This window comes from Mustelus asterias, chromosome 22 (assembly GCF_964213995.1).
Source record: "Mustelus asterias chromosome 22, sMusAst1.hap1.1, whole genome shotgun sequence".
NCBI classification, from domain to species: Eukaryota; Metazoa; Chordata; class Chondrichthyes; order Carcharhiniformes; family Triakidae; genus Mustelus; species Mustelus asterias.
Window position 1 is genome coordinate 76,170,896 of NC_135822.1, and position 26,992 is coordinate 76,197,887.

The following is a 26,992-nucleotide window of genomic DNA, read 5'->3' on the forward strand; positions in this document are numbered from 1 at the left end:
CGCACACTCCTCGGTCTTGGCAGAGTCCTCCGGCAGGAGCGGGCGGCAAGTGAGGCGGCGGCGGATCGGCTCCGGTAGGTGTCCTGGGCTCCAGGCCGAGGCCCGGCGGACAGGCAGGCCGAGGCGGCTTCACTCGGAGCCGGGCGCTGCGGGGGCCGCTGGAAGCCTCGGCGCCGCAGCAGCAGCTCCGCGCCCGGGGGAAAAGGGCGCGGGAAGCGGGCAGCGCCGGGGCCTAAAGCCCGAGGCCTTCGAGCCTCGGAGCCCGGAACAAAAACACAGAACCGGCCGCGTCCCAGAGCCACAGAGACCGAGTGACCCGCAGCCCAACCCCCTCCCCAAACCCAACCACCCCCCCACCCAAACCCCTCAACCCCCCCACCCAAACCCAACCACCCCCCACCCAAACCCATCAACCCCCCCCCACCCAAACCCATCAACCCCCCCCCACCCAAACCCATCAACCCCCCCCCACCCAAACCCATCAACCCCCCCCCACCCAAACCCATCAACCCCCCCCCACCCAAACCCATCAACCCCCCCCCACCCAAACCCATCAACCCCCCCCCACCCAAACCCCTCAACCCACCCCCCCACCCACCCACCCAAACCCCTCAACCCCCCCACCCACCCACCCACCCAAACCCCTCAACCCCCCCACCCAAACCCCTCAACCCCCCCACCCACCCACCCACCCAAACCCCTCAACCCCCCCCCGCCCAAACCCCTCAACCCCCCCCCCGCCCAAACCCCTCAACCCCCCCCCCGCCCAAACCCCTCAACCCCCCCCCCCGCCCAAACCCCTCAACCCCCCCCCCGCCCAAACCCCTCAACCCCCCCCCCGCCCAAACCCCTCAACCCCCCCCCCGCCCAAACCCCTCAACCCCCCCACCCGCCCAAACCCCTCAACCCCCCCGCCCAAACCCCTCAACCCCCCCACCCGCCCAAACCCCTCAACCCCCCCACCCGCCCAAACCCCTCAACCCCCCCACCCGCCCAAACCCCTCAACCCCCCCACCCGCCCAAACCCCTCAACCCCCCCACCCGCCCAAACCCCTCAACCCCCCCACCCGCCCAAACCCCTCAACCCCCCCACCCGCCCAAACCCCTCAACCCCCCCACCCGCCCAAACCCCTCAACCCCCCCCCCCGCCCAAACCCCTCAACCGCCCCCCCGCCCAAACCCCTCAACCCCCCCCCCCCCGCCCAAACCCCTCAACCCCCCCCCCGCCCAAACCCCTCAACCCCCCCCCCCGCCCAAACCCCTCAACCCCCCCCCCCCCGCCCCCTCAACCCCCCCCCCCCCGCCCCCTCAACCCCCCCCCCCCGCCCCCTCAACCCCCCCCCCCCCGCCCCATCAACCCCCCCCCCATCAACCCCCCCCCCCCGCCCCATCAACCCCCCCCCCCGCCCCATCAACCCCCCCCCCGCCCCATCAACCCCCCCCCCCGCCCCATCAACCCCCCCCCCGCCCCATCAACCCCCCCCCCGCCCCATCAACCCCCCCCCCGCCCCATCAACCCCCCCCCCGCCCCATCAACCCCCCCCCCGCCCCATCAACCCCCCCCCCGCCCCATCAACCCCACCCCCGCCCCATCAACCCCCCCCCGCCCCATCAACCCCCCCCCCGCCCCATCAACCCCCCCCCGCCCCATCAACCCCCCCCCCGCCCCATCAACCCCCCCCCGCCCCATCAACCCCCCCCCCGCCCCATCAACCCCCCCCCGCCCCATCAACCCCCCCCCCGCCCCATCAACCCCCCCCCGCCCCATCAACCCCCCCCCGCCCCATCAACCCCCCCCCCGCCCCATCAACCCCCCCCCGCCCCATCAACCCCCCCCCGCCCCATCAACCCCCCCCCGCCCCATCAACCCCCCCCCGCCCCATCAACCCCCCCCCGCCCCATCAACCCCCCCCCGCCCCATCAACCCCCCCCCGCCCCATCAACCTTTCCCCGCCCCATCAACCCCCCCCGCCCCATCAACCCCCCCCGCCCCATCAACCCCCCCCCGCCCCATCAACCCCCCCCGCCCCATCAACCCCCCCCGCCCCATCAACCCCCCCCCGCCCCATCAACCCCCCCCCGCCCCATCAACCCCCCCCCGCCCCATCAACCCCCCCCCGCCCCATCAACCCCCCCCCGCCCCATCAACCCCCCCCCCCGCCCCATCAACCCCCCCCCGCCCCATCAACCCCCCCCCGCCCCATCAACCCCCCCCCGCCCCATCAACCCCCCCCCGCCCCATCAACCCCCCCCCCGCCCCATCAACCCCCCCCCCGCCCCATCAACCCCCCCCCGCCCCATCAACCCCCCCCCGCCCCATCAACCCCCCCCCCGCCCCATCAACCCCCCCCCCGCCCCATCAACCCCCCCCCGCCCCATCAACCCCCCCCCGCCCCATCAACCCCCCCCCCGCCCCATCAACCCCCCCCCGCCCCATCAACCCCCCCCCGCCCCATCAACCCCCCCCCGCCCCATCAACCCCCCCCCGCCCCATCAACCCCCCCCCGCCCCATCAACCCCCCCCCGCCCCATCAACCCCCCCCCGCCCCATCAACCCCCCCCCCCGCCCCATCAACCCCCCCCCCCGCCCCATCAACCCCCCCCCGCCCCATCAACCCCCCCCCGCCCCATCAACCCCCCCCCGCCCCATCAACCCCCCCCGCCCCATCAACCCCCCCCCGCCCCATCAACCCCCCCCCGCCCCATCAACCCACCCCGCCCCATCAACCCCCCCCCCCGCCCCATCAACCCCCCCCCCCCGCCCCATCAACCCCCCCCCCCCCGCCCCATCAACCCCCCCCCCGCCCCATCAACTCCCCCCCCCATCAACCCCCCCCCCCATCAACCCCCCCCCCCATCAACCCCCCCCCCGCCCCATCAACCCCCCCCCCGCCCCATCAACCCCCCCCCCCCGCCCCATCAACCCCCCCCCCCCCCCCCCCGCCCCATCAACCCCCCCCCCCCCGCCCCATCAACCCCCCCCCCCCCCGCCCCATCAACCCCCCCCCCCGCCCCATCAACCCCCCCCCCCCGCCCCATCAACCCCCCCCGCCCCATCAACCCCCCCCGCCCCATCAACCCCCCCCGCCCCATCAACCCCCCCCGCCCCATCAACCCCCCCCGCCCCATCAACCCCCCCCCCGCCCCATCAACCCCCCCCCGCCCCATCAACCCCCCCCCGCCCCATCAACCCCCCCCCCGCCCCATCAACCCCCCCCGCCCCATCAACCCCCCCCCCGCCCCATCAACCCCCCCCGCCCCATCAACCCCCCCCCGCCCCATCAACCCCCCCCCGCCCCATCAACCCCCCCCGCCCCATCAACCCCCCCCCGCCCCATCAACCCCCCCCCGCCCCATCAACCCCCCCCCCGCCCCATCAACCCCCCCCCGCCCCATCAACCCCCCCCGCCCCATCAACCCCCCCCGCCCCATCAACCCCCCCCCCCGCCCCATAAACCCCCCCCCCGCCCCATAAACCCCCCCCCCGCCCCATCAACCCCCCCCCGCCCCATCAACCCCCCCCCGCCCCATCAACCCCCCCGCCCCATCAACCCCCCCCGCCCCATCAACCCCCCCCGCCCCATCAACCCCCCCGCCCCATCAACCCCCCCGCCCCATCAACCCCCCCGCCCCATCAACCCCCCCGCCCCATCAACCCCCCCGCCCCATCAACCCCCCCGCCCCATCAACCCCCCCCGCCCCATCAACCCCGCCCGCCCCATCAACCCCGCCCCCCCCCATCAACCCCGCCCCCCCCATCAACCCCCCCCCGCCCCATCAACCCCCCCCGCCCCATCAACACCCCCGCCCCATCAACCCCCCCCCGCCCCATCAACCCCCCCCGCCCCATCAACCCCCCCCGCCCCATCAACCCCCTCCGCCCCATCAACCCCCCCCCGCCCCATCAACCCCCCCCCCGCCCCATCAACCCCCCCCCGCCCCATCAACCCCCCCCCGCCCCATCAACCCCCCCCGCCCCATCAACCCCCCCCCCGCCCCATCAACCCCCCCCCCCCCCCGCCCCATCAACCCCCCCCCCCCCCGCCCCATCAACCCCCCCCCCCCGCCCCATCAACCCCCCCCCCCCGCCCCATCAACCCCCCCCCCCGCCCCATCAACCCCCCCCCCCGCCCCATCAACCCCCCCCCCCCGCCCCATCAACCCCCCCCGCCCCATCAACCCCCCCCGCCCCATCAACCCCCCCCGCCCCATCAACCCCCCCCCCGCCCCATCAACCCCCCCCCCGCCCCATCAACCCCCCCCCCGCCCCATCAACCCCCCCCCCGCCCCATCAACCCCCCCCCGCCCCATCAACCCCCCCCCGCCCCATCAACCCCCCCCGCCCCATCAACCCCCCCCCGCCCCATCAACCCCCCCCCGCCCCATCAACCCCCCCCGCCCCATCAACCCCCCCCCGCCCCATCAACCCCCCCCCGCCCCATCAACCCCCCCCCCGCCCCATCAACCCCCCCCCGCCCCATCAACCCCCCCCGCCCCATCAACCCCCCCCCCGCCCCATAAACCCCCCCCGCCCCATCAACCCCCCCCCGCCCCATCAACCCCCCCCGCCCCATCAACCCCCCCCGCCCCATCAACCCCCCCGCCCCATCAACCCCCCCCGCCCCATCAACCCCCCCGCCCCATCAACCCCCCCGCCCCATCAACCCCCCCGCCCCATCAACCCCCCCGCCCCATCAACCCCCCCGCCCCATCAACCCCCCCGCCCCATCAACCCCCCCGCCCCATCAACCCCCCCCGCCCCATCAACCCCGCCCGCCCCATCAACCCCGCCCCCCCCATCAACCCCGCCCCCCCCCATCAACCCCCCCCGCCCCATCAACCCCCCCCGCCCCATCAACACCCCCGCCCCATCAACCCCCCCCCGCCCCATCAACCCCCCCCGCCCCATCAACCCCCCCCGCCCCATCAACCCCCTCCGCCCCATCAACCCCCCCCGCCCCATCAACCCCCCCCCCGCCCCATCAACCCCCCCCCGCCCCATCAACCCCCCCCCGCCCCATCAACCCCCCCCGCCCCATCAAACCCCCCCCCGCCCCATCAAACCCCCCCCGCCCCATCAAACCCCCCCGCCCCATCAAACCCCCCCCCGCCCCATCAAACCCCCCCCGCCCCATCAAACCCCCCCCGCCCCATCAAACCCCCCCCCGCCCCATCAAACCCCCCCCCGCCCCATCAAACCCCCCCCCGCCCCATCAAACCCCCCCCCGCCCCATCAAACCCCCCCCCGCCCCATCAAACCCCCCCCCCGCCCCATCAAACCCCCCCCCGCCCCATCAAACCCCCCCCCGCCCCATCAAACCCCCCCCGCCCCATCAAACCCCCCCCCGCCCCATCAAACCCCCCCCCGCCCCATCAAACCCCCCCGCCCCATCAAACCCCACCCCGTCCCATCAAACGCCCCCCCCGTCCCCCATCAAACCCCCCCCGTCCCATCATACCCCCCCCCCGTCCCATCAAACCCCCCCCCCCGTCCCATCAAACCCCCCCCCCCCGTCCCATCAAATCCCCCCCCCCCGTCCCATCAAACCCCTCCCCCCGTCCCATCAAACCCCTCCCCCCGTCCCATCAAACCCCTCCCCCCGTCCCATCAAAACCCCCCCCCCCGTCCCATCAAACCCCCCCCCCCCCCCCGTCCCATCAAACCCCCCCCCCCCATCAAACCCCCCCCCCCCCCCCCGTCCCATCAAACCCCCCCCCCCGTCCCATCAAACCCCCCCCCGTCCCATCAAATCCCCCCCCCCCGTCCCATCAAATCCCCCCCCGTCCTCAAATCCCCCCCCGTCCCATCAAATCCCCCCCCGTCCCATCAAACCCCCCCCCGTCCCATCAAACCCCCCCCCCGTCCCATCAAACCCCCCCCCCGTCCCATCAAACCCCCCCCCGTCCCATCAAACCCCCCCCCGTCCCATCAACCCCCCCCCCCCGTCCCATCAACCCCCCCCCCCCCCGTCCCATCAAACCCCCCCCCCCCCCGTCCCATCAAACCCCCCCCCCCCGTCCCATCAAACCCCCCCCCCCGTCCCATCAAACCCCCCCCCCGTCCCATCAAACCCCCCCCGTCCCATCAAACCCCCCCCCGTCCCATCAAACCCCCCCCCGTCCCATCAAACCCCCCCCCCCCCGTCCCATCAAACCCCCCCCGTCCCATCAAACCCCCCCCCCCCCCGTCCCATCAAACCCCCCCCCCCGGCCCATCAAACCCCCCCCCCGTCCCATCAAACCCCCCCCCCGTCCCATCAAACCCCCCCCCCGTCCCATCAAACCCCCCACCCGTCCCATCAAACCCCCCCCCCCGTCCCATCAAACCCCCCCCCCGTCCCATCAAACCCCCCCCCCCGTCCCATCAAACCCCCCCCCCCGTCCCATCAAACCCCCCCCCGTCCCATCAAACCCCCCCCCCCGTCCCATCAAACCCCCCCCCCATCCCATCACACCCCCCCCGCCCCATCAAACCCCCCCCCGCCCCATCAAACCCCCCCCGCCCCATCAAACCCCCCCCGCCCCATCAAACCCCCCCCCGCCCCATCAAACCCCCCCCCGCCCCATCAAACCCCCCCCCGCCCCATCAAACCCCCCCCCCGCCCCATCAAACCCCCCCCCGCCCCATCAAACCCCCCCCCGCCCCATCAAACCCCCCCCGCCCCATCAAACCCCCCCCCGCCCCATCAAACCCCCCCCGCCCCATCAAACCCCCCCGCCCCATCAAACCCCACCCCGTCCCATCAAACGCCCCCCCGTCCCCCATCAAACCCCCCCCGTCCCATCATACCCCCCCCCCGTCCCATCAAACCCCCCCCCCCGTCCCATCAAACGCCCCCCCCCCGTCCCATCAAATCCCCCCCCCCCGTCCCATCAAACCCCTCCCCCCGTCCCATCAAACCCCTCCCCCCGTCCCATCAAAACCCCCCCCCCCGTCCCATCAAACCCCCCCCCCCCGTCCCATCAAACCCCCCCCCCCCCCATCAAACCCCCCCCCCCCCCCATCAAACCCCCCCCCCCCCCCGTCCCATCAAACCCCCCCCCCCGTCCCATCAAACCCCCCCCCGTCCCATCAAATCCCCCCCCCCGTCCCATCAAATCCCCCCCCGTCCCATCAAACCTCCCCCCGTCCCATCAAACCCCCCCCCGTCCCATCAAACCCCCCCCCCGTCCCATCAAACCCCCCCCCGTCCCATCAAACCCCCCCCCGTCCCATCAACCCCCCCCCCCCCGTCCCATCAACCCCCCCCCCCCCCGTCCCATCAAACCCCCCCCCCCCGTCCCATCAAACCCCCCCCCCCCGTCCCATCAAACCCCCCCCCCCGTCCCATCAAACCCCCCCCCCGTCCCATCAAACCCCCCCCGTCCCATCAAACCCCCCCCCGTCCCATCAAACCCCCCCCCGTCCCATCAAACCCCCCCCCCCCGTCCCATCAAACCCCCCCCGTCCCATCAAACCCCCCCCCCCCCGTCCCATCAAACCCCCCCCCCCGGCCCATCAAACCCCCCCCCCGTCCCATCAAACCCCCCCCCCGTCCCATCAAACCCCCCCCCCGTCCCATCAAACCCCCCACCCGTCCCATCAAACCCCCCCCCCCGTCCCATCAAACCCCCCCCCCGTCCCATCAAACCCCCCCCCCCGTCCCATCAAACCCCCCCCCCCGTCCCATCAAACCCCCCCCCGTCCCATCAAACCCCCCCCCCCGTCCCATCAAACCCCCCCCCCATCCCATCACACCCCCCCCAATCAAACCCCCCATCAACTCCCCCCCCCCCCCCCCCCCCGGCCATCAACTCCCCCCCCCCATCAAACGCCCCCATCTACTCCCCCCCCCCCATCAAACGCCCCCATCAACTCCCCCCCCCCCCCCAAATAAACTCCCCCCCCCAAATCAACTCCCCCCCCCCCCCCCCCCCTTCAACATCCCCCGCCATCAACACCCCCATATCAAACCCCCCAATCAACAGCCCCCCCCCATCAACCCCGCCTGCCAGTAAACCCCCCCAACACACCCCCTCCCTTACAACTCCCCGCCCTCCCTCACAACACCCCGCTCTCGCGCCCAACCCCGCCCTCGCACCCTCCCCTCGCAATCCCCCGCTCTCTCACCCTTGCGCCCCGGCCCTCGCGCCGCCCCACCGACCTCGCGCTCGCACCCCACCCGACCTCGTGCCCCGCCTGCGCCCGCCCGCGCGCCCCCCCCACCCTAGCACCCCCACGTGCTCGCGCCTGCCCTCACGGCCCTTGCGCGCCCCTGAACTCGCGCGTGCCCCGCTCTCGCGCCCCCCCTTGCCCTCGCAACCCCGCCCGCACCCCCGCACCATCCCTCCCTGCACCACCAGCCCCCCCCCCCCCCCCCCCCGCCCGCACCATACACACACACACACACCCCCGCCCGCACCTTCCGCACACCCCCCCCCCCCCCCCCGGTCTTCATTATTTTCTCCATCAGCCAAGGGTGGATAATCAGTTTGGTTGGAGGTAAGGTGTCATAACAAAGGAAAGGAGTCACTGATGGGAGGAGTTTGTTTTCAGACCCACACCTACATTGCAGGACAGTATAAATCCAAAATATCACAGGGCTTAGAAGAAAGGTCCTGCCATCATCATGGGAAATTTTGATCTTCATATACTCTGGACCAAAAATGGCAAAGAGACTAGGAGGATGAATTCAAAGAGTTTATTGAGGAGAGTTTCTCAAAACAATATGTTCCAGAATCAACTAGGGAAAAGCTATTTTCGACCTGCCAATCAGGAATAAGATGGGATTAATTTATCACTTAAGTGAAGAATTCTCTGGGTAAGCACAGTGGTTAGCATTACTGCCTCACAGTGCCAGGGACTTGGATTCAATTCTGGCCTTGGGTGACTGTGTGGAGTTTGCACATTCTCCCTGTGTCTGTGTGAGTTTCCTCCCACGCTCCAAAGATGTACAGGTTAGGTGGATTGGCCATACTAAATTGCTTCTTTGTCAGGGCGATTAGTAGGGTAAATATATAGGGTTGTAGGGATAGGCCTGGGTGAGATCGTCAATGCAGGCTTGATGGGCCGAATGTACAGTCGTGATTCTATAAGCGTGATCCCTTTGAAGATGAGAAGATGATCCCTTAGAAGATGAGAAGGGGGATTTAATAATAGGAAACGAGGAAATGGCCGAGGCCTTAAACAAGTTTTTTGTGTCGGTCTTCACACTGGAGGACACAAATAGCTGACCAATAATTGACGGTCATGGGACTGTAGGGGGTGAGGACCTGAAAACGATCACTATTACTCAAGAGGTAGTGCTGCGTAGGCTAATGGGACTAAAGGTAGACAAGTCCCCTGGTCTGGATGGAATGCATCCCAGGGTACTAAAAGAAACGGCAGAAGTAATAGCAAATGCATTCGTTGTAATTTATCAAAATTCACTGGACTCTGGGGAGGTGCCAGCTGATTGGAAAACAGCTAATGTAACGCCACTGTTTAAAAAAGGAGGTAGACAAAAGGCAGGTAACTACAGGCCGGTTAGCTTAACATCCGTAGTTGGGAAAATGCTGGAATCTATCATTAAGGAAGAAATAGCAGGACACCTGGAAAAGAATGGTTCAATCAAGCAGACGCAGCATGGATTCATGAAGGGAAAGACATGTTTGACTAATTTACTGGAATTCTTTGAGGATATAACGAGTGCAGTTGACAGAGGGGAACCGGTGGATGTGGTGTATTTAGATTTCCAGAAGGCATTAGATACGGTGCCTCACAAAAGGTTGCTGCATAAGATAAAGGTACGCGGAGTTGGGGGTAAAGTGTTAGCGTGGATTGAGGATTGGCTATCTAACAGAAAGCAGAGAGTTGGAATAAATGGGTGCTTTTCCGGTTGGCAATCAGTGACTAGTGGCGCGCCGCAGGGATCGGTGCTGGGGCCTCAACTATTTACCATATACATAGACGATCTGGAGGAGGGGACCGAGTGTAGGATAACAAAGTTTGCGGATGACACAAAGATGAGTGGGAAAGCAAATTGCGTGGAGGACACAGAGTCTGCAGAAAGATTTGGATAGGCTAAGTGAGTGGGCAAGGATCTGGCAGATGGAGTATAACGTTGGTAAGTGTGAGGTTATCCACTTTGGAAGGAATAATAGTAAAATGGACTATTATTTAAACGGTGAAAAATTACAACATGCTACTGTGCAGAGGGACCTGGGGGTCCTTGTGCATGAAGCACAAAAACTCAGTTTGCAGGTGCAGCAGGTGATCAAGAAAGCAAATGGAATGTTGGCCTTTATCGCGAGAGGGATGGAGTATAAAAGCAGGGAGGTCATGCTGCAACTGTACAGGGTACTGGTGAGGCCGCACCTAGAGTACTGTGTACAATTTTGGTCCCCTTATTTAAGAAAGGATATATTAGCTTTGGAGGGGATACAGAGAAGGTTCACCAGGTTGATTCCGGAGATGAGGGGGTTAGCTTATGAGGAGAGATTGAGTAGACTGGGCCTGTACTCATTGGAGTTTAGAAGGTTGAGGGGAGATCTTATAGAGACATATAAGATAATGAAGGGGCTAGACAGGGTAGAAGCAGCGAGGTTATTTCCACTTACAATGGAAACAAGAACTAGGGGGCATAGCCTCAAAATACGGGGGAGTCAATTTAGAACAGAGTTGAGGAGGAACTTCTTCTCCCAGAGGGTAGTGAATCTTTGGAATTCGCTACCCAATGAAGCAGTAGAGGCTACCTCATTAAATATGTTTAAGTCACAGATAGATAGATTTTTAACCATTAAGGGAATTAAGGGTTATGGGGAGCGGGCGGGTAAGTGGAACTGAACCCACTATCAGATCAGCCATGATCTTATTGAATGGCGGAGCTGGCTTGAGGGGCTAAATGGCCGACTCCTGCTCCTAATTCTTATGTTCTTATGATCTCAATTTTACATTCGGCTTGAGTGAGAGAAGTGTGGGTTTTCATGTTAAGTCAAGGCAATTGCATGGATGTGAAGAGAGTTTGCTGAAGTGGAATGGGAAATAGGTTAAAAGGTAACAGAGTAGAAGCACAGTAGCAGATAGTTCAGGGGATATTTCATTATTAGTCACAAGTAGGCTTACATTAACACTGCAATGAAGTTACTGAAAATCCCCGAGTTGCCACATCCGGCGCCTGTTCGGGTACACTGAAGGAGAATTTAACATGGCCAATGCACCTAACCAGCACGCATTTCAGACTGTTAGAGGAAACCTGAACAACCGGAGGAAACCCACGCAGACACAGGGAGAACATGCAGACTCCACACAGACAGTGATCCAAGCCGGGAATTCGCTGTGAGGCAGCAACGCTAACCATAGTGCCACTGTGCTGCCCCTTCATAGCTCTAAACAAAAGGAAGAAACAATGATAAGAATGCACCATCTGTGGCTAACTAAGGAAGTTAAGGATGATATCAAATTGAAAGATAAGATGTACAATGCTGGAAAGATTATGTGCCACAGTTAAAGTCAGAAGTCTCACAACACCAGATTAAAGTCCAACAGGTTTATTTGGTATCACAAGCTTTCGGAGCGCTGTATCCTTCATCAGTTGAGTGGACACTCACCTCCACTCACCTGATGAAGGAGCAGTGTTCCGAAAGTTCATGATACCAAATAAACATGTTAGACTTTAACCTGGTGTTGTGAGACTTCTGAATGTGCACACCCCAGTCCAGTGCCGGCATCTATACATCACAGTTAAAGTCAGCACACAAGAAAGTGACGAGGTTGCTCTATTAGCATGGTTGGAAGAGTGGCCAACTAACATGAAGCAGAGTGTCGGGATAAATGGGTCATTTTCAGGTTGGCAAATTGTAACTGGTGGAGTGCACCATGGATTGGTGCTGGGACCTCAACTAATTATCCATGACTATTGTAGCCAAACTTGATGATATAAAGGTAGATAGGAAAGCAAGGTGTGAGAAGGGATCTAGGTAGACCGAGAGCGGACAAATATTTGGCAGATGGAATTTAATGTGGGAAAATATGAGATTACTTGAGGAGGAATGTACATCAGAGAAGGTTCACTCGGCTGATTCCTGGGGTGTAAGTTGTCTTGTGAGGAAAGATTGGGCCTTTCCTCATTGGAGTTCAGAATGATGAGAGGTGATCTTACTGAAGCATGTCAGTTTCTGAGGGGACTTGACAGGGTAGACACTGAGAGGATACTTCCTTCTTGGGGGAATCTAGAACTAAGGGGGCACAGTTTCAAAATAAGGGGCCTCCCATTTAATACGACAACAAGGAGTTTTATCTCTGAAGATCTGTAGTCTTTGGATCACTCATCAGAGGGCAGTGTAGGCTGGGTCATTCAAAGCTGCAGTAGATGTACTTTTGATATACAAGGGAGTCCAGGGTTATGGACAGGAAAGTGAAGTTCTAGCCACAGAGTAACTGTGATCTTATTGGCTGTTGGAGCTGGCTCAATGGACCAAATGCCCTGTTCCTGCACCTATTGCTGATGACCTTTTGGTTCCCCCCACCTTTCACCCTTGTTGTAATGTACTTAACTTGTACTTGAAACACCCCTCCTTAAAAATGACCCATTGTTCTGTTTTCCTTGTCAGTCTTTGGTTGCATTTTAACCTGGCTCGATCCCCTGTCATCCCATTGATGTTAGCTCTTTAGCTCTCTTCTAATTTACATACTTTACTTGGTGTTGTTCCTTGCTCTTTCCATCTCTCGTAACCGTGTTTCCCCCACCGGCACTTCTGGGATCTAGGGTTAGAAAGTTTACCTGAATGCTTTTCAGAATTGTTTCCCTCTTCTTATCCTTTACTCTAACACCATGCCTGTATATTTGGGAATCAGAGTTCCCACTATCATCCTAAATAGTTTGTGCACCTCTATGATTTCCCCGCAGATTTGTTCCTCTCACTCAGGAAGCCTATGGAATATCCCCAGTTGTGTGATCATTCACTTTTTGGGTACTCACTCGAACTAAATGGATTCTGTCCTTGTCCCTCAAGGACATCATCTCTTCCACACGACAATGTTTCTATAATCAGTCACCCCATCTCACTTTCTTCCTTCCTCATGTATTCTAACCACTTTCTGTCCATCAATGTGAAGTATCAGTCCTCACCATTTTTAGCCATGTTTCCATACAGCTATTTATGCTTGGAACTCACCAGCCTTATTCAACTTTACATACATGCAATCTAAACCTGTCTTGTATCCCTCAAAGTCCTCCTTTATTTGTAGCTATCCAAAATAGGACTACTCCTGTCTCCAGTACTGTTCAATAGTTACTCGTTTATATACTTTATTCCTGATTTCTGTTTTTATAAGCTGGTGCACACCCCCTGTCAATTTGAGTTGAAGCCTCCTCAGCCAAGCTGATGAACCTCTGTGCAAGAACATTGGCCCCAGACTGGTCCCAATGCCACAAGAATCTGAAGTCCTTACTCTTCAAGCCATATATTGATCCTCAGTGTTTTCCTATCTCTGTGTCACTGCTACATGGCACTAGGGATAGTCCAGAGGTTATGTTATTTGAGGTCCTACCCTTTAAATTTCTCCCTATCTTCAGGGAGATCACACTCTCCAGGTACATGTGCTTTTTGAAGTTGTGACATGCTAGAGGCCTCTAGTGGGCTCAAAGTCTCCTCTTTGTGAGTAAGGAAATGGACCTTGCCGCAGATGTCCTGAAGCTCCATGTTGATCCATTATGAGGTGGTTATTGTGACAGGGTTCTCACTGCCTTTCTGAGCAGGATGGCTGGGGCCTGACTGGCTCCGGTGGACATATAAGGATGTCAAGTGTCCTCCTGGCCACACCCTGTAGTCTATGCTTGACTCATGATGGCTCTACTTTGCACTGTGAGTAAACAGAAAGATCTCCCTCCCTGGCAGAGAAGTTTCTGTTTCCTTGAACACTGCAATTTCTCTGCCCTGTCTGTCCGGCACTTGGATTATTGCCCTCGTGTCTCAGAGGGAAACCATGTAGATGTGTTCAAGGGTATGATTAGACACAGGGAAGGTCCAGATGCCATTGTGCCCGTTGCTACATTCTCCCCAGTGAACATCCCTGAAATGTAAACTTTAGAGTTTGGATAAGATGAGCACAGCTCTGTTTCTTCCCTTTCATCACGACTGAGCAGTTCTGCACCAAGCGAATTGCAATGTCCTTCAAGCTGGGACCATGTTGGTAATTGTCAAAGAAACTGAGTGTGAGATCCAGGTTCGTGTGTGTGAACTGTCTGTAATTACTTTTATTTCTCAGGTGACTGTCAGCTGAATCAGACACAAGTTTCAGAAGGACAACATTGTGTTCTTAGTTGGTGAAGAGACTAGACCGAATCAATGTGGGGCAATCAGTTTCAGTCTGCGGCCAAGGCAGGTATGTATTCACTGAGTGAGTCTGCTATTCTATGAACTGATGTAAGCATTCTCAATTCACCATCTCAAAACATTCCTCCCACTTGCAAAACCACCAATCCATTCCGACTTTTTTGTGAGTAAGGAAATGGACCTTGCTGCAGATGTCCTGAAGCTCCATGTTGATCCATTATGAGGTGGTGATTGTGACAGGGTTCTCATTTCACATTCATTACTTAAGTCTGAGCCTGCCTCGCCGTCGCAATTTCAGCCCTGCCCCTCGTGGCCCCCCCACCCTCCCCAGGCCCATTCCCCCCCCCCCCCCATTCTCTCCCCCCCCCCCCCCCCCCCCCCCCGAGGGGCCCCTCCCTGCCTGGGCCTTGGGTTTTTTACTTCCGAGCTCCACCCTCCTGTCCTCAGCACCCTCACCCCCCCATCACTGTCGTCCCCATTATGGCCCCTGGATCAAACCCCCCTGTTTCCCCCTCTGCCATCACCTGCATCGTTACTGCTGTAATCTCAGTTCCTATTATGTTCTTCCGGATGTGATGCCCTGTTCTATGTGGCAGACTGACTGCTTCTCTGTGTGTGTGTCCACGTCGGACAGTTGTTAGGTATGGATACCAGATGGTGATAATTGTCAGAAGAGGATAAGAAATAGGAGCAGGAGTAGACCATCTGCCCCTCAAGCCTGCTCTGCCATTCAAGAAGATCATAACTGATTTGATTGTGGCCTTAACTCTGCTGCCTTCCTCGATAACTCTGGCTCGATTAGTGGATTCTCTCTCACGGTGTGGACACTGAGAGTTATTCAATAAAATCACAAACAATGGCACTGGATTATCCAAAGGGAAGCTCTTTACGTGGTGTTGTGTGGACCAATTTACACGAGTGTGAATATGATGCAGTTTCTGGAGAGAATGGTGGATAATGAAGTGACTGGTTTTTATACACAGCCCCTACCCACAGTTTGTGTATTAACTTTACAATTGTAAGCAAGATTGAAGCCTGTGTTTCTTCCTGTAGGTGTTCATGGCGGCCAACAACAATCGCTGCTGGGACCTGGGCCACCATCTCTCCAGCAGGCATTGCTACAGGTAACCACTGCACAAGGGACACATTATTGTCACACTGGGGGTGGCGAAAGTGAGTGCAGTTACTCTGAGATGGAGGGGAATGGTGGGGAGAATTGTCATTGAGACGGAGGGGAATGGAGGGAGTGTCGGTCTATTTCTGGCATTTTCTGAATGAATTTATACTACTGCGTGGGGCTGCATTAGAAAGGTGTTCAGATTGCTGAGCCCTGGAATTGCTGAGTTGCCCGATTAAATATGGAGTGAAGGGGTCCACTGGTCGATGAAAAGATCTGACTTCCCACTTGAACGTCACTCTGTTTTTACATTTTCTCTTTATTATTATGGTGAGCTTCTGGTTTGGGGGAGTAGACCTCTTCCCATTTCAGATATTTGGTCTTAACGTCAACTTTCTGATAAAATAGCTTTCTGATAATGATGTTAGCCTGGGGCAAGGGTAGATACAGCTGATCTCTACACGTTTTCATGCAATTCCTTATTTCCTGTGTTTTTAACTTCCTACTTTTGTCTTTGAGCTTGCAAGTTCCTGACAGATGCTGACTAACCTGTTGTGTTTCCTTTTCATAAGGATGTATCTTCACTGTGCCAAGTACTGAAGTCTTATTAAAGCTCTTGCTGAGGAACAGAACTAAATTCAATCCTTGAATTCAGGCAACAATTCACTCAAAGCACGCAGCTCCCAGATAATTTGCAAATTAATGATCATTGCATTAAAGCATGATAACTAGACAGAGTTTGATGTTTTCATTGACTCATGCTCCTGCCACTCTAGCCCTGCCTTAGCTCATCTGCTGCTCAAATAGTCATCCATACCTTCATTAACCCCGGGCTCAACTATTGCAGCACTTACCCAGCTTCCCATCTTTCTCACTTTTATGAACTGCAGCTCATCCAAACCTGTGCTGCATCCTCACTTTGTTTTAAAACTTAGGACCCCTTCCCCCTTAGCCGTACCTGTGCCTCATCTCTCTGACTTTATCTAGCTCCTTTATTTCTGGCCACTTGTCTATTCCCCACTCCTGTTCACCCACCAGGGGCAATGCCTTAAGCTACCTAGACCTAATACTCTGGAATCCCCTCCTTAAACCTCCTAGCTTTCTATTTTTGAAGATGCTCCTTAGTATCTACCTCTTCTGTCTCAGCCTGTCTTGACATCAGTCACGCTCTGATAACAGTCTTGTCAAACATCTTGGAGTATTTTACTATGTTAAAAGTGTTAAATGAATGCAAGTTGTTCTAAAGAAGTTGCATTCAGTTTTGCGCTGTCAAATCTTCAGGACATAGTGAAGAACTTCAGAGCCAATGAATTGCTTCTTGGTGCAGTCTCTGTTTTTACAATACAGCAAACCCTTTGTGGGCGGCAAGATGTCACAACACAGATTACATGAACAATGAGCTGAAGTGTTTTATGGTCATGTTATCTAAGGGAATAAGTCTTGGCTAGGGCACAGGAAGAACTCTTGTGCTGTTATTTGGCTGGTGGAGTTGGAACCTTTACACCCAACTGAATGCACATGTTGACTTTCGGTTTCATGTAAGAACTGAACGGCATAGATCTTGACCTAATGTCCACTCCTCATCAGCCTTGTGTTCATTAAGTTGTGCATTTTTGGGCTTGTCCTTCGTAATTATAAGAAAAATTAACAGCAGGACTTTTCATGGGAGTCTTCAAGGATAGATAAGACTCAAGATGTATCCCTGAGAAATTATAAACTTGAAAACTACAAAAGCTGGGTTGTCAGGTGAGAGCAAGATGAGAGACTCAGTTGGAATGTCTTTGCAGTTGAATATCTGGCTGACACTTGAACGGCATGCTTCCACTGAAGGATGATTGTGGAATTGTGCCACAGAATTTTGGAGAATGGGGGGGGGGTCATGTTGATGTAGAAAGGGTTTTGTGGTGTACCTCTCCTGCTAGAGATTTGTTGTCCCTTGTAGTAACACTGACACTGGTTCTGTTGCTGTTGGCAGGGCCATGGGCAGGCGGGCCAGTCGCAGAAGCAGCGTGTGTTCACAGGAGTAGTCACAAGTCTTCACGATTACTTTGGGTTCATTGATGAGGAAGTGTTATTCCATCTGAAGTAAGTGATCCGCGAACCAGTAGACAGTGCACCAATAGAGGCCAATGTTAATTCTTGCTGTCCTGCCTAATTCTGAGCCATTCACTTGACGGTGGCTCCAAGACCAGTCTGAGCTACAGTTTGCCCCAATGCCTTTAGGTTAAAGTGGAGAATCTGCTCCCCCTCCCCCACCCAATTCCCTACACCTGATGGTTCAAACAGGCGGTGCACCAAGGGTTAAGCTGGTAATGCACACCATTATCAACTAGCTCAAATGAGGAATGACCAGTTTGGCCAGGTGCCAGAGGCCTGTATTCCCGGCAGGCTGTGCCCCATTCCCATTTGGGAAAATCCCAACCGTCTCCGACGTATGCTGACGGTATTGAGCAGTGAAAGTAGCATGTGGAAGAGTTCTGATCTCTGTGTCTTTGTATTGCAGTGTGGTGAAGGGACGGATGCCCCAGGCTGGGGAGCGAGTGCTGGTGAAAGCTGTGTACAACCCCAGTCACTCAGTGAAGTGGAATGCACTGAAAGTCCAGGTGCAGCCAACACAGGTACAGGCACTAGAGTAGCACTGAGGGAGGGATTCACCTGAGTCAGTGAAAGGCAGGCAAGCACAGGGTGACAATTGCATTGTCTATTCCTGGGTCAGCCTCCCTGTGTTGTGAGATGGGGTTTGTGCCAGAGACTGCAAACTGTGAAGCAGGGTTTGACACTGAAGTTTCCAACAATCCTCCCTAACAGCCTTTCTGTGCGCTCCCCCCCCCGCCGGAGTTAGCCCCTGGTCCCCTGGTCTCTGAGCTCCCCCCTGGGGGAACCTAGTCTAGCAGTATACCTGGTCTCTTCCTTTTCTTTGGACGAATAAAATGCTGTGAGAGAAAATCTCCTGGAATACACTGTTGGAACTCTCTATGATTTATACTCTTATCCCAGTCTATATTTGGATTATTAAGGTCCCCTATTATAAATACTCTATAATTTTTGCATGTCTCCATAATTTCTTTGCAAATTTGTAACTTTACATCCTTCCCACGAGTGGATGACAGAAAGTCCACACTGAGCAGTGTAATTGCACGTTTTTGTTGCTGAACTCCAGCTAGCTATTTCTGTCCTTTAATGTCCAAGTCCCAATTACATTCTTTAATACTGCTTTCATCTCCAAATCTTTAAGTCCAAGGGATGATAGCTGACAACTGATTTAGCCTTTCACTGCCAGATCTGGCTGAAATAAAAGCAAAATGCTCCCGATGCTGGAATCTGAAACAAAAACGGAAAATGCTGGAAAATCTCAGCAGGTCTGACAGCATCTGTGAAGAGAGAATAGAGCCAACGATTCGAGTCTGGATGACCCTTTGTCAGAGCCGCTGGTCTCTGAGTTCCCTCCTTGTGCTCTGACGAAGGGTCATCTAGACTCGAAAGGTTGGCTCTATTCTCTCTCCACAGATGTTGTCAGACCTGCTGAGATTTTCCAGCATTTTCTGTTTTTCCATCAACTACTAGTGGATCCTGTAATCATCTTGCTAAAATTGCTCATTATTATCTTGGAGTGCACAGATAACCCCAGGATTCTTTTCTCTCCTGTAAACTGTTGGCCTCATCCCCTCTCAACTGACCTTGCCATCTTCATCTCCAGCACATAGTGCCAGGAGATCATGAATTTCTTTGACACTGAGATTGAGGCCATCTGATCAGTTAGTTGCCTGTACTGATACCCTCCACTCCCCTCCCTCAGATCTTTCTCTGATTTCTCTTCTGCTCCCTCCTGATACTCTCTTGAGATATTCCAGAGATAATGCACTGCAGCAACTCTGCAACACTGCTTCAGCAGTTCCTGCCAAGCTTGCGTCCTCTTCTACCGAGAAGGACATGGGCAGCAGACACAAACGCAACCAACTGCTGCTTCCTTTCCAAGCCACTCGCCCAGATTGATTTAGACCAACTCCACCTATCTCCCTGGTGACCGTCGGAAGTTGAAATAGTCTTTGGCACCTTGATATTTGACCTGTATAGCGCTTCTCAGCATCACGAGGACCAGCTATTTCCACCTCTGCAATATCACTTGTGTTTGCCCTTGTCATAGAGTCATAGAGGTTTACAGCATGGAAACAGGCCCTTCGGCCCAACTTGTCCATGCCGCCCTTTTTTAAAACCCATAAGCTAATCCCAATTGCCCGCATTTGGCCCATATCCCTCTATACCCATCGTACCCATGTAACTGTCTAAACGTTTTTTAAAAGATAAAATTGTACCCGCCTCTACTACTACCTCTGGCAGCTTGTTCCAGACACCACCCTCTCTGTGAAACAATTGCCCCTCTGGACACTTGTATCTCTCCCCTCTCACCTTAAACCTATGCCCTCTAGTTTTAGACTCCCCCACCTTTGGGAAAAGATATTGACTATCTACCTTGTCTATGCCCCTCATTATTTTATAGACCTCTATGAGGTCACCCCTCAGCCTCCTACGCTCCAGAGAAAAAAGTTCCAGTCTATTCAGCCTGTCCATCAAGTCCCGGTAGCATCCTAATAAATCTTTTCTGCACTCTTTCTAGTTTAATAATATCCTTTCTATAATAGGGTGACCAGAATTGCACGCAGTATTCCAAGTGTGGCCTACCCAATGTCTTGTACAACTTCAACCAGACATCCCAACTCCTGTATTCAATGTTCTGACCAATGAAACCAAGCATGCCGAATGCCTTCTTCACCACTCTGTCCACCTGTGACTCCACTTTCAAGGAGCTGTGAACATGTATCCCTTGATCTCTTTATTCTGTAACTCTCCCCAACGCCCTACCATTAACTGAGTAAGTCCAGCCCTGGTTCAATCTACCAAAATGCATCACCTCGCATTTATCTAAATTAAACTCCATCTGCCATTCGTCAGCCCACTGGACCAATTGATCAAGATCCCGCTGCAATTGGAGATAACTTTCTTCACTGTCCACTATGCCATCTGCAAACTTACTAACCATGCCCCCTATATTCTCATCCAAATCATCAATATGAATGACAAATAACAGTGGACCCAGCACTGATCCCTGAGGCACATCGCTGGTCACAGGCCTTCAGCTGTTGCTGAAACTCTCGACTTTTCCAACGCGTACCTGGCTGGTGTCTCACATTCTTCCCTCTGTAAACTGAAGGTCCCCGCTTTTAATTGTTCCCCATTGATGACTGTGCCTTCTGTTGCCTAGGCCTCAAGCTCTGCAATTTCTGCCTCTCTCTTGCTGTCCTCATTTCAAACATTCCTTAAAACCTACCTCTTTGGTCAAGTCTTCATATCTCCTTATTTAACTCGACGTTACACTAGGTTTTATAATGCTGCTGTGCGACACATTGGGATGTTTTATTGAATTGAAGGTGTGATATAAATGTAATTTATATAGATGGAGGTCATGGAAATTGTGTGAAAGTATATAAAACAGGATATTTGGTGCTGATACTGTGAGACTCACCATAATGACCAATCAGCAGTCTCTGCTTTCTGTGCTGCTCTTTCCATTTGATTCTGCTGTTGTGGTTTCATCACTGCAATGGCTGCAAGAGTCACTGGAGTCCCTTGGACAGCACTCTTCCCCCGGCATGGAACCCCCCATAGCTGCTTCCTCTTGCACTGCCCCGAGACTGCCTGACATTTTTGGCCAGGGCTCTATGGGGCGCTTGCTATATTTGAATCTGCAGGAGGACTCGTGTCTAACCTATTAAGGACTGTGAAATGTGTTTTCCAAACAACTTGCTACATTGCAGTTTTGTTCTCCTTTTCTGAGGAAGGATGTTCTTGCTCTCGAGGAAGTGCAGCGAAGGTTTACCAGGCTGATTCCAGGGATGGTGGGACTGATGTATGAGGAAAGATTGACTCGGTTAGGATTGTTTTCACTGGAGTTCAGACGAATGAGGGGGGATCTCATAGAGATTATAAAATTCTAACAGGATTAGACAGAGTAGATGCAGGGAGGATGTTCCCGATGGTGGGCGAGTCCAGAACCAGGGTACAGTCTGAGGATTTGGGGTAGACCATTTAGGACGGAGGTGAGGAGACATTTCTTCACCCAGAGAGTGGTGAGCCTGTGGAATTCATTACCACAGGAAGTAGTTGATGCCAAACATTGAATGTATTCACGAGACGGCTGGATATAGCACCTGGGGCGAATGGGATCAAAGGTTATGGGGAGAAAGCAGGATTAGGCTATTGAGTTGGATGATCAGCCATGATGGTGATGAATGGCGGAGCAGGCTCGAAGGGCCAAATGGCCTCCTCCTGCTCCTACCTTCTATATTTCTATTGTGCAGACACTGAATCTCTGCTCTGCCATCACTACGACAGTTTAATTGTTTGAGATTTCACAGATTGTAGAAGTTGACGGTTTGGAAAGCCTTCCTGATATTGACTACTTTTGTTATATTATTTTTTGCAGAGCCCGTCACACATGTTGTCTGGTCAGAAGCAAGGCATCCTTGGAGCAAAACCCCAGCCACAGCCACTACTCCAAGCTCCACGCATTCCTTCCTTATTATCCTCTCAGCCACTGCTTTCCCAGCTCCCTCACAAACGTGAGTATGAACAGGAATGCACTGCTTCATTCACTGGAGTCAGGAAGCCAGTAAAACAACAACTTAGACCTCTGTATTTGAGCCTCATTCTTGAATCAGATCTGTTTTCCCCCGTTAGTCCCAGCCACAGATACCAATCCCTTCACAAACTCGCCCAGAATTATTTGATGTACATAAACATAGAAGCTAAAGCACAGCAACAGCACTTCAACTCGGACAGTTTGTTAATATTTACCTCCATACTGTTAAGAAGTCCCAGTCATTCCTGTAACGTTCGTATCCCTTTCCCTTTTTCCGCTTATCTATCTGGTCTTGAATATTGGCACAGTTTCAACCTCTAACTCTGGGAGTGAATCTCACAGCCTCATGCTCCTGCACTCTCTTCTAAATCTCTCACATTTAATTTTGTATCTATGGCCACATTGCTCTGGGTCTGGAGTCACATTAGGCCAGATCGGGTAAGGGCAGCAGATTTCCTTCCTTAAACAAGGGAGGGAAGCTATGCGTGGAGTCAGAGGAAATGGGCGAGGTATTAAATGAGTACTTTGCATCAGTATTCACCAAAGAGAAGGACTTAGAACATAGAACAGTACAGCACAGAACAGGCCCTTCGGCCCACGATGTTGTGCCGAGCTTTGTCTGAAACCCAGATCAAGCTATTTCCTCCCTATCATCCCAAAGTACTCCATGTGCCTATCCAATAGTTTCATAGAATCATAGAAATCATAGAAACCCTACAGTGCAGAAGGAGGCCATTCGGCCCATCGAGTCTGCACCGACCACAATCCCACCCAGGCCCTACACCCACATATTTTACCCACTAATCCCTCTATCCTACGCATCCCAGGACTCTAAGGGGCAATTTTTTTAACCTGGCCAATTAACCTAACCCGCACATCTTTGGACTGTGGGAGGAAACCGGAGCACCCGGAGGAAACCCATGCAGACACGAGGAGAATGTGCAGTTTCTTAAGTGTTCCTAAAGTTTCTGACTCCACTATCCCTGCAGGCAGTCCATTCCACACCCCAACCACTCTGAGTAAAAAACCTACCTCGGACATCCTTCCTATATCTCCCACCATGAACCCTATAGTTATGCCCCCTAGTTACCGCTCCATTCACCCGAGGAAATAGTCTTTGAACGTTCATTCTATCTATCCCCCTCATCATCTTATAAACCTCTATCAAGTCTCCTCTCAACCTCCTCCTCTCCAAAGAGAAAAGCCCAAGTTCCCTCAACCTTTCCTCATAAGACCTACCCTCCAAACCAGGCAGCATCCTGCTAAATCTCCTTTGCACTCTTTCCAGTGTCTCCACATCCTTTTGTAGTGAGGTGACCAGAACTGCACACAATATTCCAAATGTGGTCTCACCAAGGTCCTGTACAGTTGCAGCATAACCCCATAGCTCTTAAACTCAAACCCCCTGTTAATGAACGCCAACACACTATAGGCCTTCTTCACGGCTCTATCCACTTGAGTGGCAACCTTCAGAGATCTATGGATATGAACCCCAAGATCTCTCTGTTCCTCCACATTCTTCAGAACCCTACCTTTGACCCTGTAATCCACATTTAAATTTGTCCTCCCAAAATGAATCACCTCGCATTTGTCAGGGTTAAACTCCATTTGCCATTTTTCAGCCCAGCTCTGCATCCTATCTATATCTCTTTGCAGCCTACAACAGCCCTCCACCTCATCCACTACTCCACCAATCTTGGTGTCATCAGCAAATTTACTGATCCACCCTTCAGCCCCCTCCTCCAAGTCATTTATAAAAATTACAAATAGCAGAGGACCAAGCACTGATCCCTGTGGCACTCCGCTGGTAACCGGTTTCCAGTCCGAAAATTTTCCATCCACCACCACCCTCTGTCTTCTGTTAGATAGCCAGTTACCTATCCAATCGGCCAAACTTCCCTCCATCCCACACATCCTTACTTTCTTCATAAGCCGACCGTGGGGGACTTTATCAAACGCCTTACTAAAATCCATGTATATGACATCAACTGCACTACCTTCATCTACAGACTTAGTTACCTCCTCAAAAAATTCTGTCAAATTTGTGAGGCAAGACTTGCCCTTCACAAATCCGTGCTGACTATCCCGGATTAAGCTGCATCTTTCTAAATGGTCGTAAATCCTATCCCTAAGGACCTTTTCCATCAACTTACCGACCACCGAAGTAAGACTAACCAGCCTATAATTACCAGGGTCATTTCTATTCCCTTTCTTAAACAGAGGAACCACATTCGCCACTCTCCAGTCCTCTGGCACCACCTCCGTGGACAGTGAGGACGCAAAGATCAATGCCAAAGGCTCGGCTATCTCATCCCTTGCCTCCCAAAGAATCCTAGGATATATTTAATCAGGCCCAGGGGACTTATCAACTTTCAGTTTATTCAAAATTGCTAGTACATCTTCCCTCCGAACATCTACTTCCTTCAGCCTATCAGCCTGTGACACCATCTCTTCCTCAAAAACATGGCCCCTCTCCTTGGTGAACACCGAAGAAAAGTATTCATTCATCACCTCTCCTATCTCTTCTGACTCCATGCACAAATTCCCACTGCCGTCCTTGACCGGCCCCACACCCCGGTCATTCTTTTATTCCTCACATAAGAGTAAAAAGCCTTGGGGTTTTCCTTGATCCGACCCGCCAAGGACTTCTCATGCCCCCTCCTAGCTCTCCTAAGCCCCTTTTTCAGCTCATTTCTTGCTCATTTGTAACCCTCCATCGAGCCAACTGAACCTTGTTTTCTCAACCTAACATACGCTTCCTTCTTCCTCTTGACAAGACATTCCACCTCTTTTGTGAACCATGGTTCCCTCACTCGGCCATTTCCTCTCTGCCTGACAGGGACATACCTATCAAGGACACGCAGTATTTGTTCCTTGAAAAAGTTCCACTTTTCATTAGTGCCTTTGCCTGACAATTTTTGTTCCCATCCTATGCTTCCTAATTCCCGCCTGATTGCATCATAATTACCTCTCCCCCAATTGTAAACTATGCCCTGCCGTATGGCCCTCTCCCTCTCCATTGCAATAACAAAAGACACCGAATTGTGGTCACTATCTCCAAAGTGCTCTCCCACAACCAAATCCAACACTTGGTCCGGCTCATTTCCCATTACCAAATCCAATGTGGCCCCACCTCTTGTCGGCTTATCCACGTATTGTGTCAGGAACCCCTCCTGCACACACTGCACAAAAACTGCCCCATCCGAACTATTCGATCTATAAAGGTTCCAATCAATATTTGGAAGGTTAAAGTCCCCCATGACAACTACCCTATGACCTCCACACCTATCCATAATTTGCTTAGCAATTTCTTGCTCCACATCTCTATTACTATTTGGGGGCCTATAGTAAACTCCTAACAACGTGACCGCTCCTTTCCTATTCCTAACCTCAGCCCATATTACCTCTGTAGGCAGATCCCCTTCGAAATGCCTTTCTGCAGCCGTTAAACTCTCCTTGATTAACAGTGCCACTCCTCCACCTCTTTTACCAGCTACCCTACACTTACTTGGTGGATGATGAGTCTGGGAAAGGATGTGTAGATAGTTTGAGTCATGTTGAGATCAAAAAGGAAGAGGTATTGGGGTTCTTGAGAAACATTAAGGTAGACAAGTCCCCAGGGTCTGATGGGATATACCCCAGAATACTGAGAGAGGCAAGAGAGGAAATTGCTGGGGCCTTGACAAAAATACTTGTATCCTCATTGTCTACAGGGGAGATCTCAGAGGATTGGAGAATAGCCAATGTTGTTCCTTTGTTTAAGAAGGGTAGCAAGAATAATCCAGGTAATTACAGGCCGGTGAGCCTTACATCAGTGGTAGGGAAATTATTGGAGAGGATTCTCCGAGACAGGATTTATTCCCACTTGGAAATAAGTGGATGAATTAGTGAGAGGCAACATGGTTTTGTGAAGGGGAGGTTGTGTCTCATGAACTTGATCGAGTTTTTCGAGGAAGTGACGAAGATGATTGATGAGGGTAGGGCAGTGGATGTTGTCTACATGGACTTCAGTAAGTCCTTTGACAAGGTTCCTCATGCAGACTGGTGCAAAAGGTGAAGTTGCATGGGATCAGAGGTGAGCTAGCAAGGTGGATACAAAACTGGCTCGGTCAAAGAAGACAGAGGGTAGTAGTGGAAGGATGTGTTTCTGAATGGAGGGCTGTGACAAGTGGCGTTCCTCAGGGATCAGTGCTGGGACCTTTGCTCTTTGTAATATATATAAATGATTTGGAGGAAAATGTAACTGGTTTGAATGGTAAGTTTGCGGACAACACAAAGATTGGTGGATTTGCGGATAGCGGTGAGGATCATCAGAGGATACAGCAGGATATAGATCAGTTGGAGACTTGGGCGGAGAGATGGCAGATGGAATTTAATCCGGACAAATGTGAGGTAATGCATTTTGGAAGGTCTAATATAGATAGGAAATATACAGTAAATGGCAGAACCCTTAAGAGTATTGATAGGCAAAGGGATCTGGGTGTACAGGTACACAGGTCACTGAAAGTGGCAATGCAGGTGGAGAAGGTAGTCAAGAAGGCATATGACATGCTTGCCTTCATCGGCCAGGGTATTGAGTTTAAAAATTGGCAAGTCATGTTGCAGCTTTATAAAACCTTAGTTAGGCTGCACTTGGAATATAGTGTTCAATTCTGGTCGCCACACTACCAGAAAGATGTGGAGGCTTTGGAGAGGGTACAGAAAAGATTTACCAGGATGTTGCCTGGTATGGCGGGCATTAGCTATGAGGGGAGGTTGGAGAAACTTGGTTTGTTCTCACTGGAGCAACGGAGGTTGAGGGGAGACTGATAGAAGTCTACAAGATTGAGAGGCAGTTTTTCACACAGAAGGTGGTGGGCGAGTGGAATCGGCTGCCGTCAGTGGTGGTGGAGGCGAACTTAACAGGGTCTTTTAAGCGACTCCTGGATGAGTACATGGGACTT

The 26,992-nt window shown here is 54.8% G+C and overlaps 1 protein-coding gene across 2 annotated transcripts in view; it reads left to right on the forward strand.

Moving 5' to 3' along the window:
• The window catches only part of LOC144510204 (cell division cycle and apoptosis regulator protein 1-like), an 87,197-nt gene continuing 60,205 nt past the window's right edge, over positions 1-26,992 (forward strand). Inside the window, exons 1-6 of one of the 2 annotated variants that reach the window (XM_078239694.1) lie at positions 1-74; positions 14,228-14,344; positions 15,349-15,419; positions 17,388-17,497; positions 17,916-18,030; positions 21,894-22,029. In XM_078239694.1, coding sequence (XP_078095820.1) covers positions 14,308-14,344; positions 15,349-15,419; positions 17,388-17,497; positions 17,916-18,030; positions 21,894-22,029 — 469 coding nt within the window. In that variant the 5' untranslated portion in view covers positions 1-74; positions 14,228-14,307. The remainder of the gene's footprint in view (positions 75-14,227; positions 14,345-15,348; positions 15,420-17,387; positions 17,498-17,915; positions 18,031-21,893; positions 22,030-26,992) is intronic. The other variant, XM_078239695.1, reaches the window with a different exon arrangement.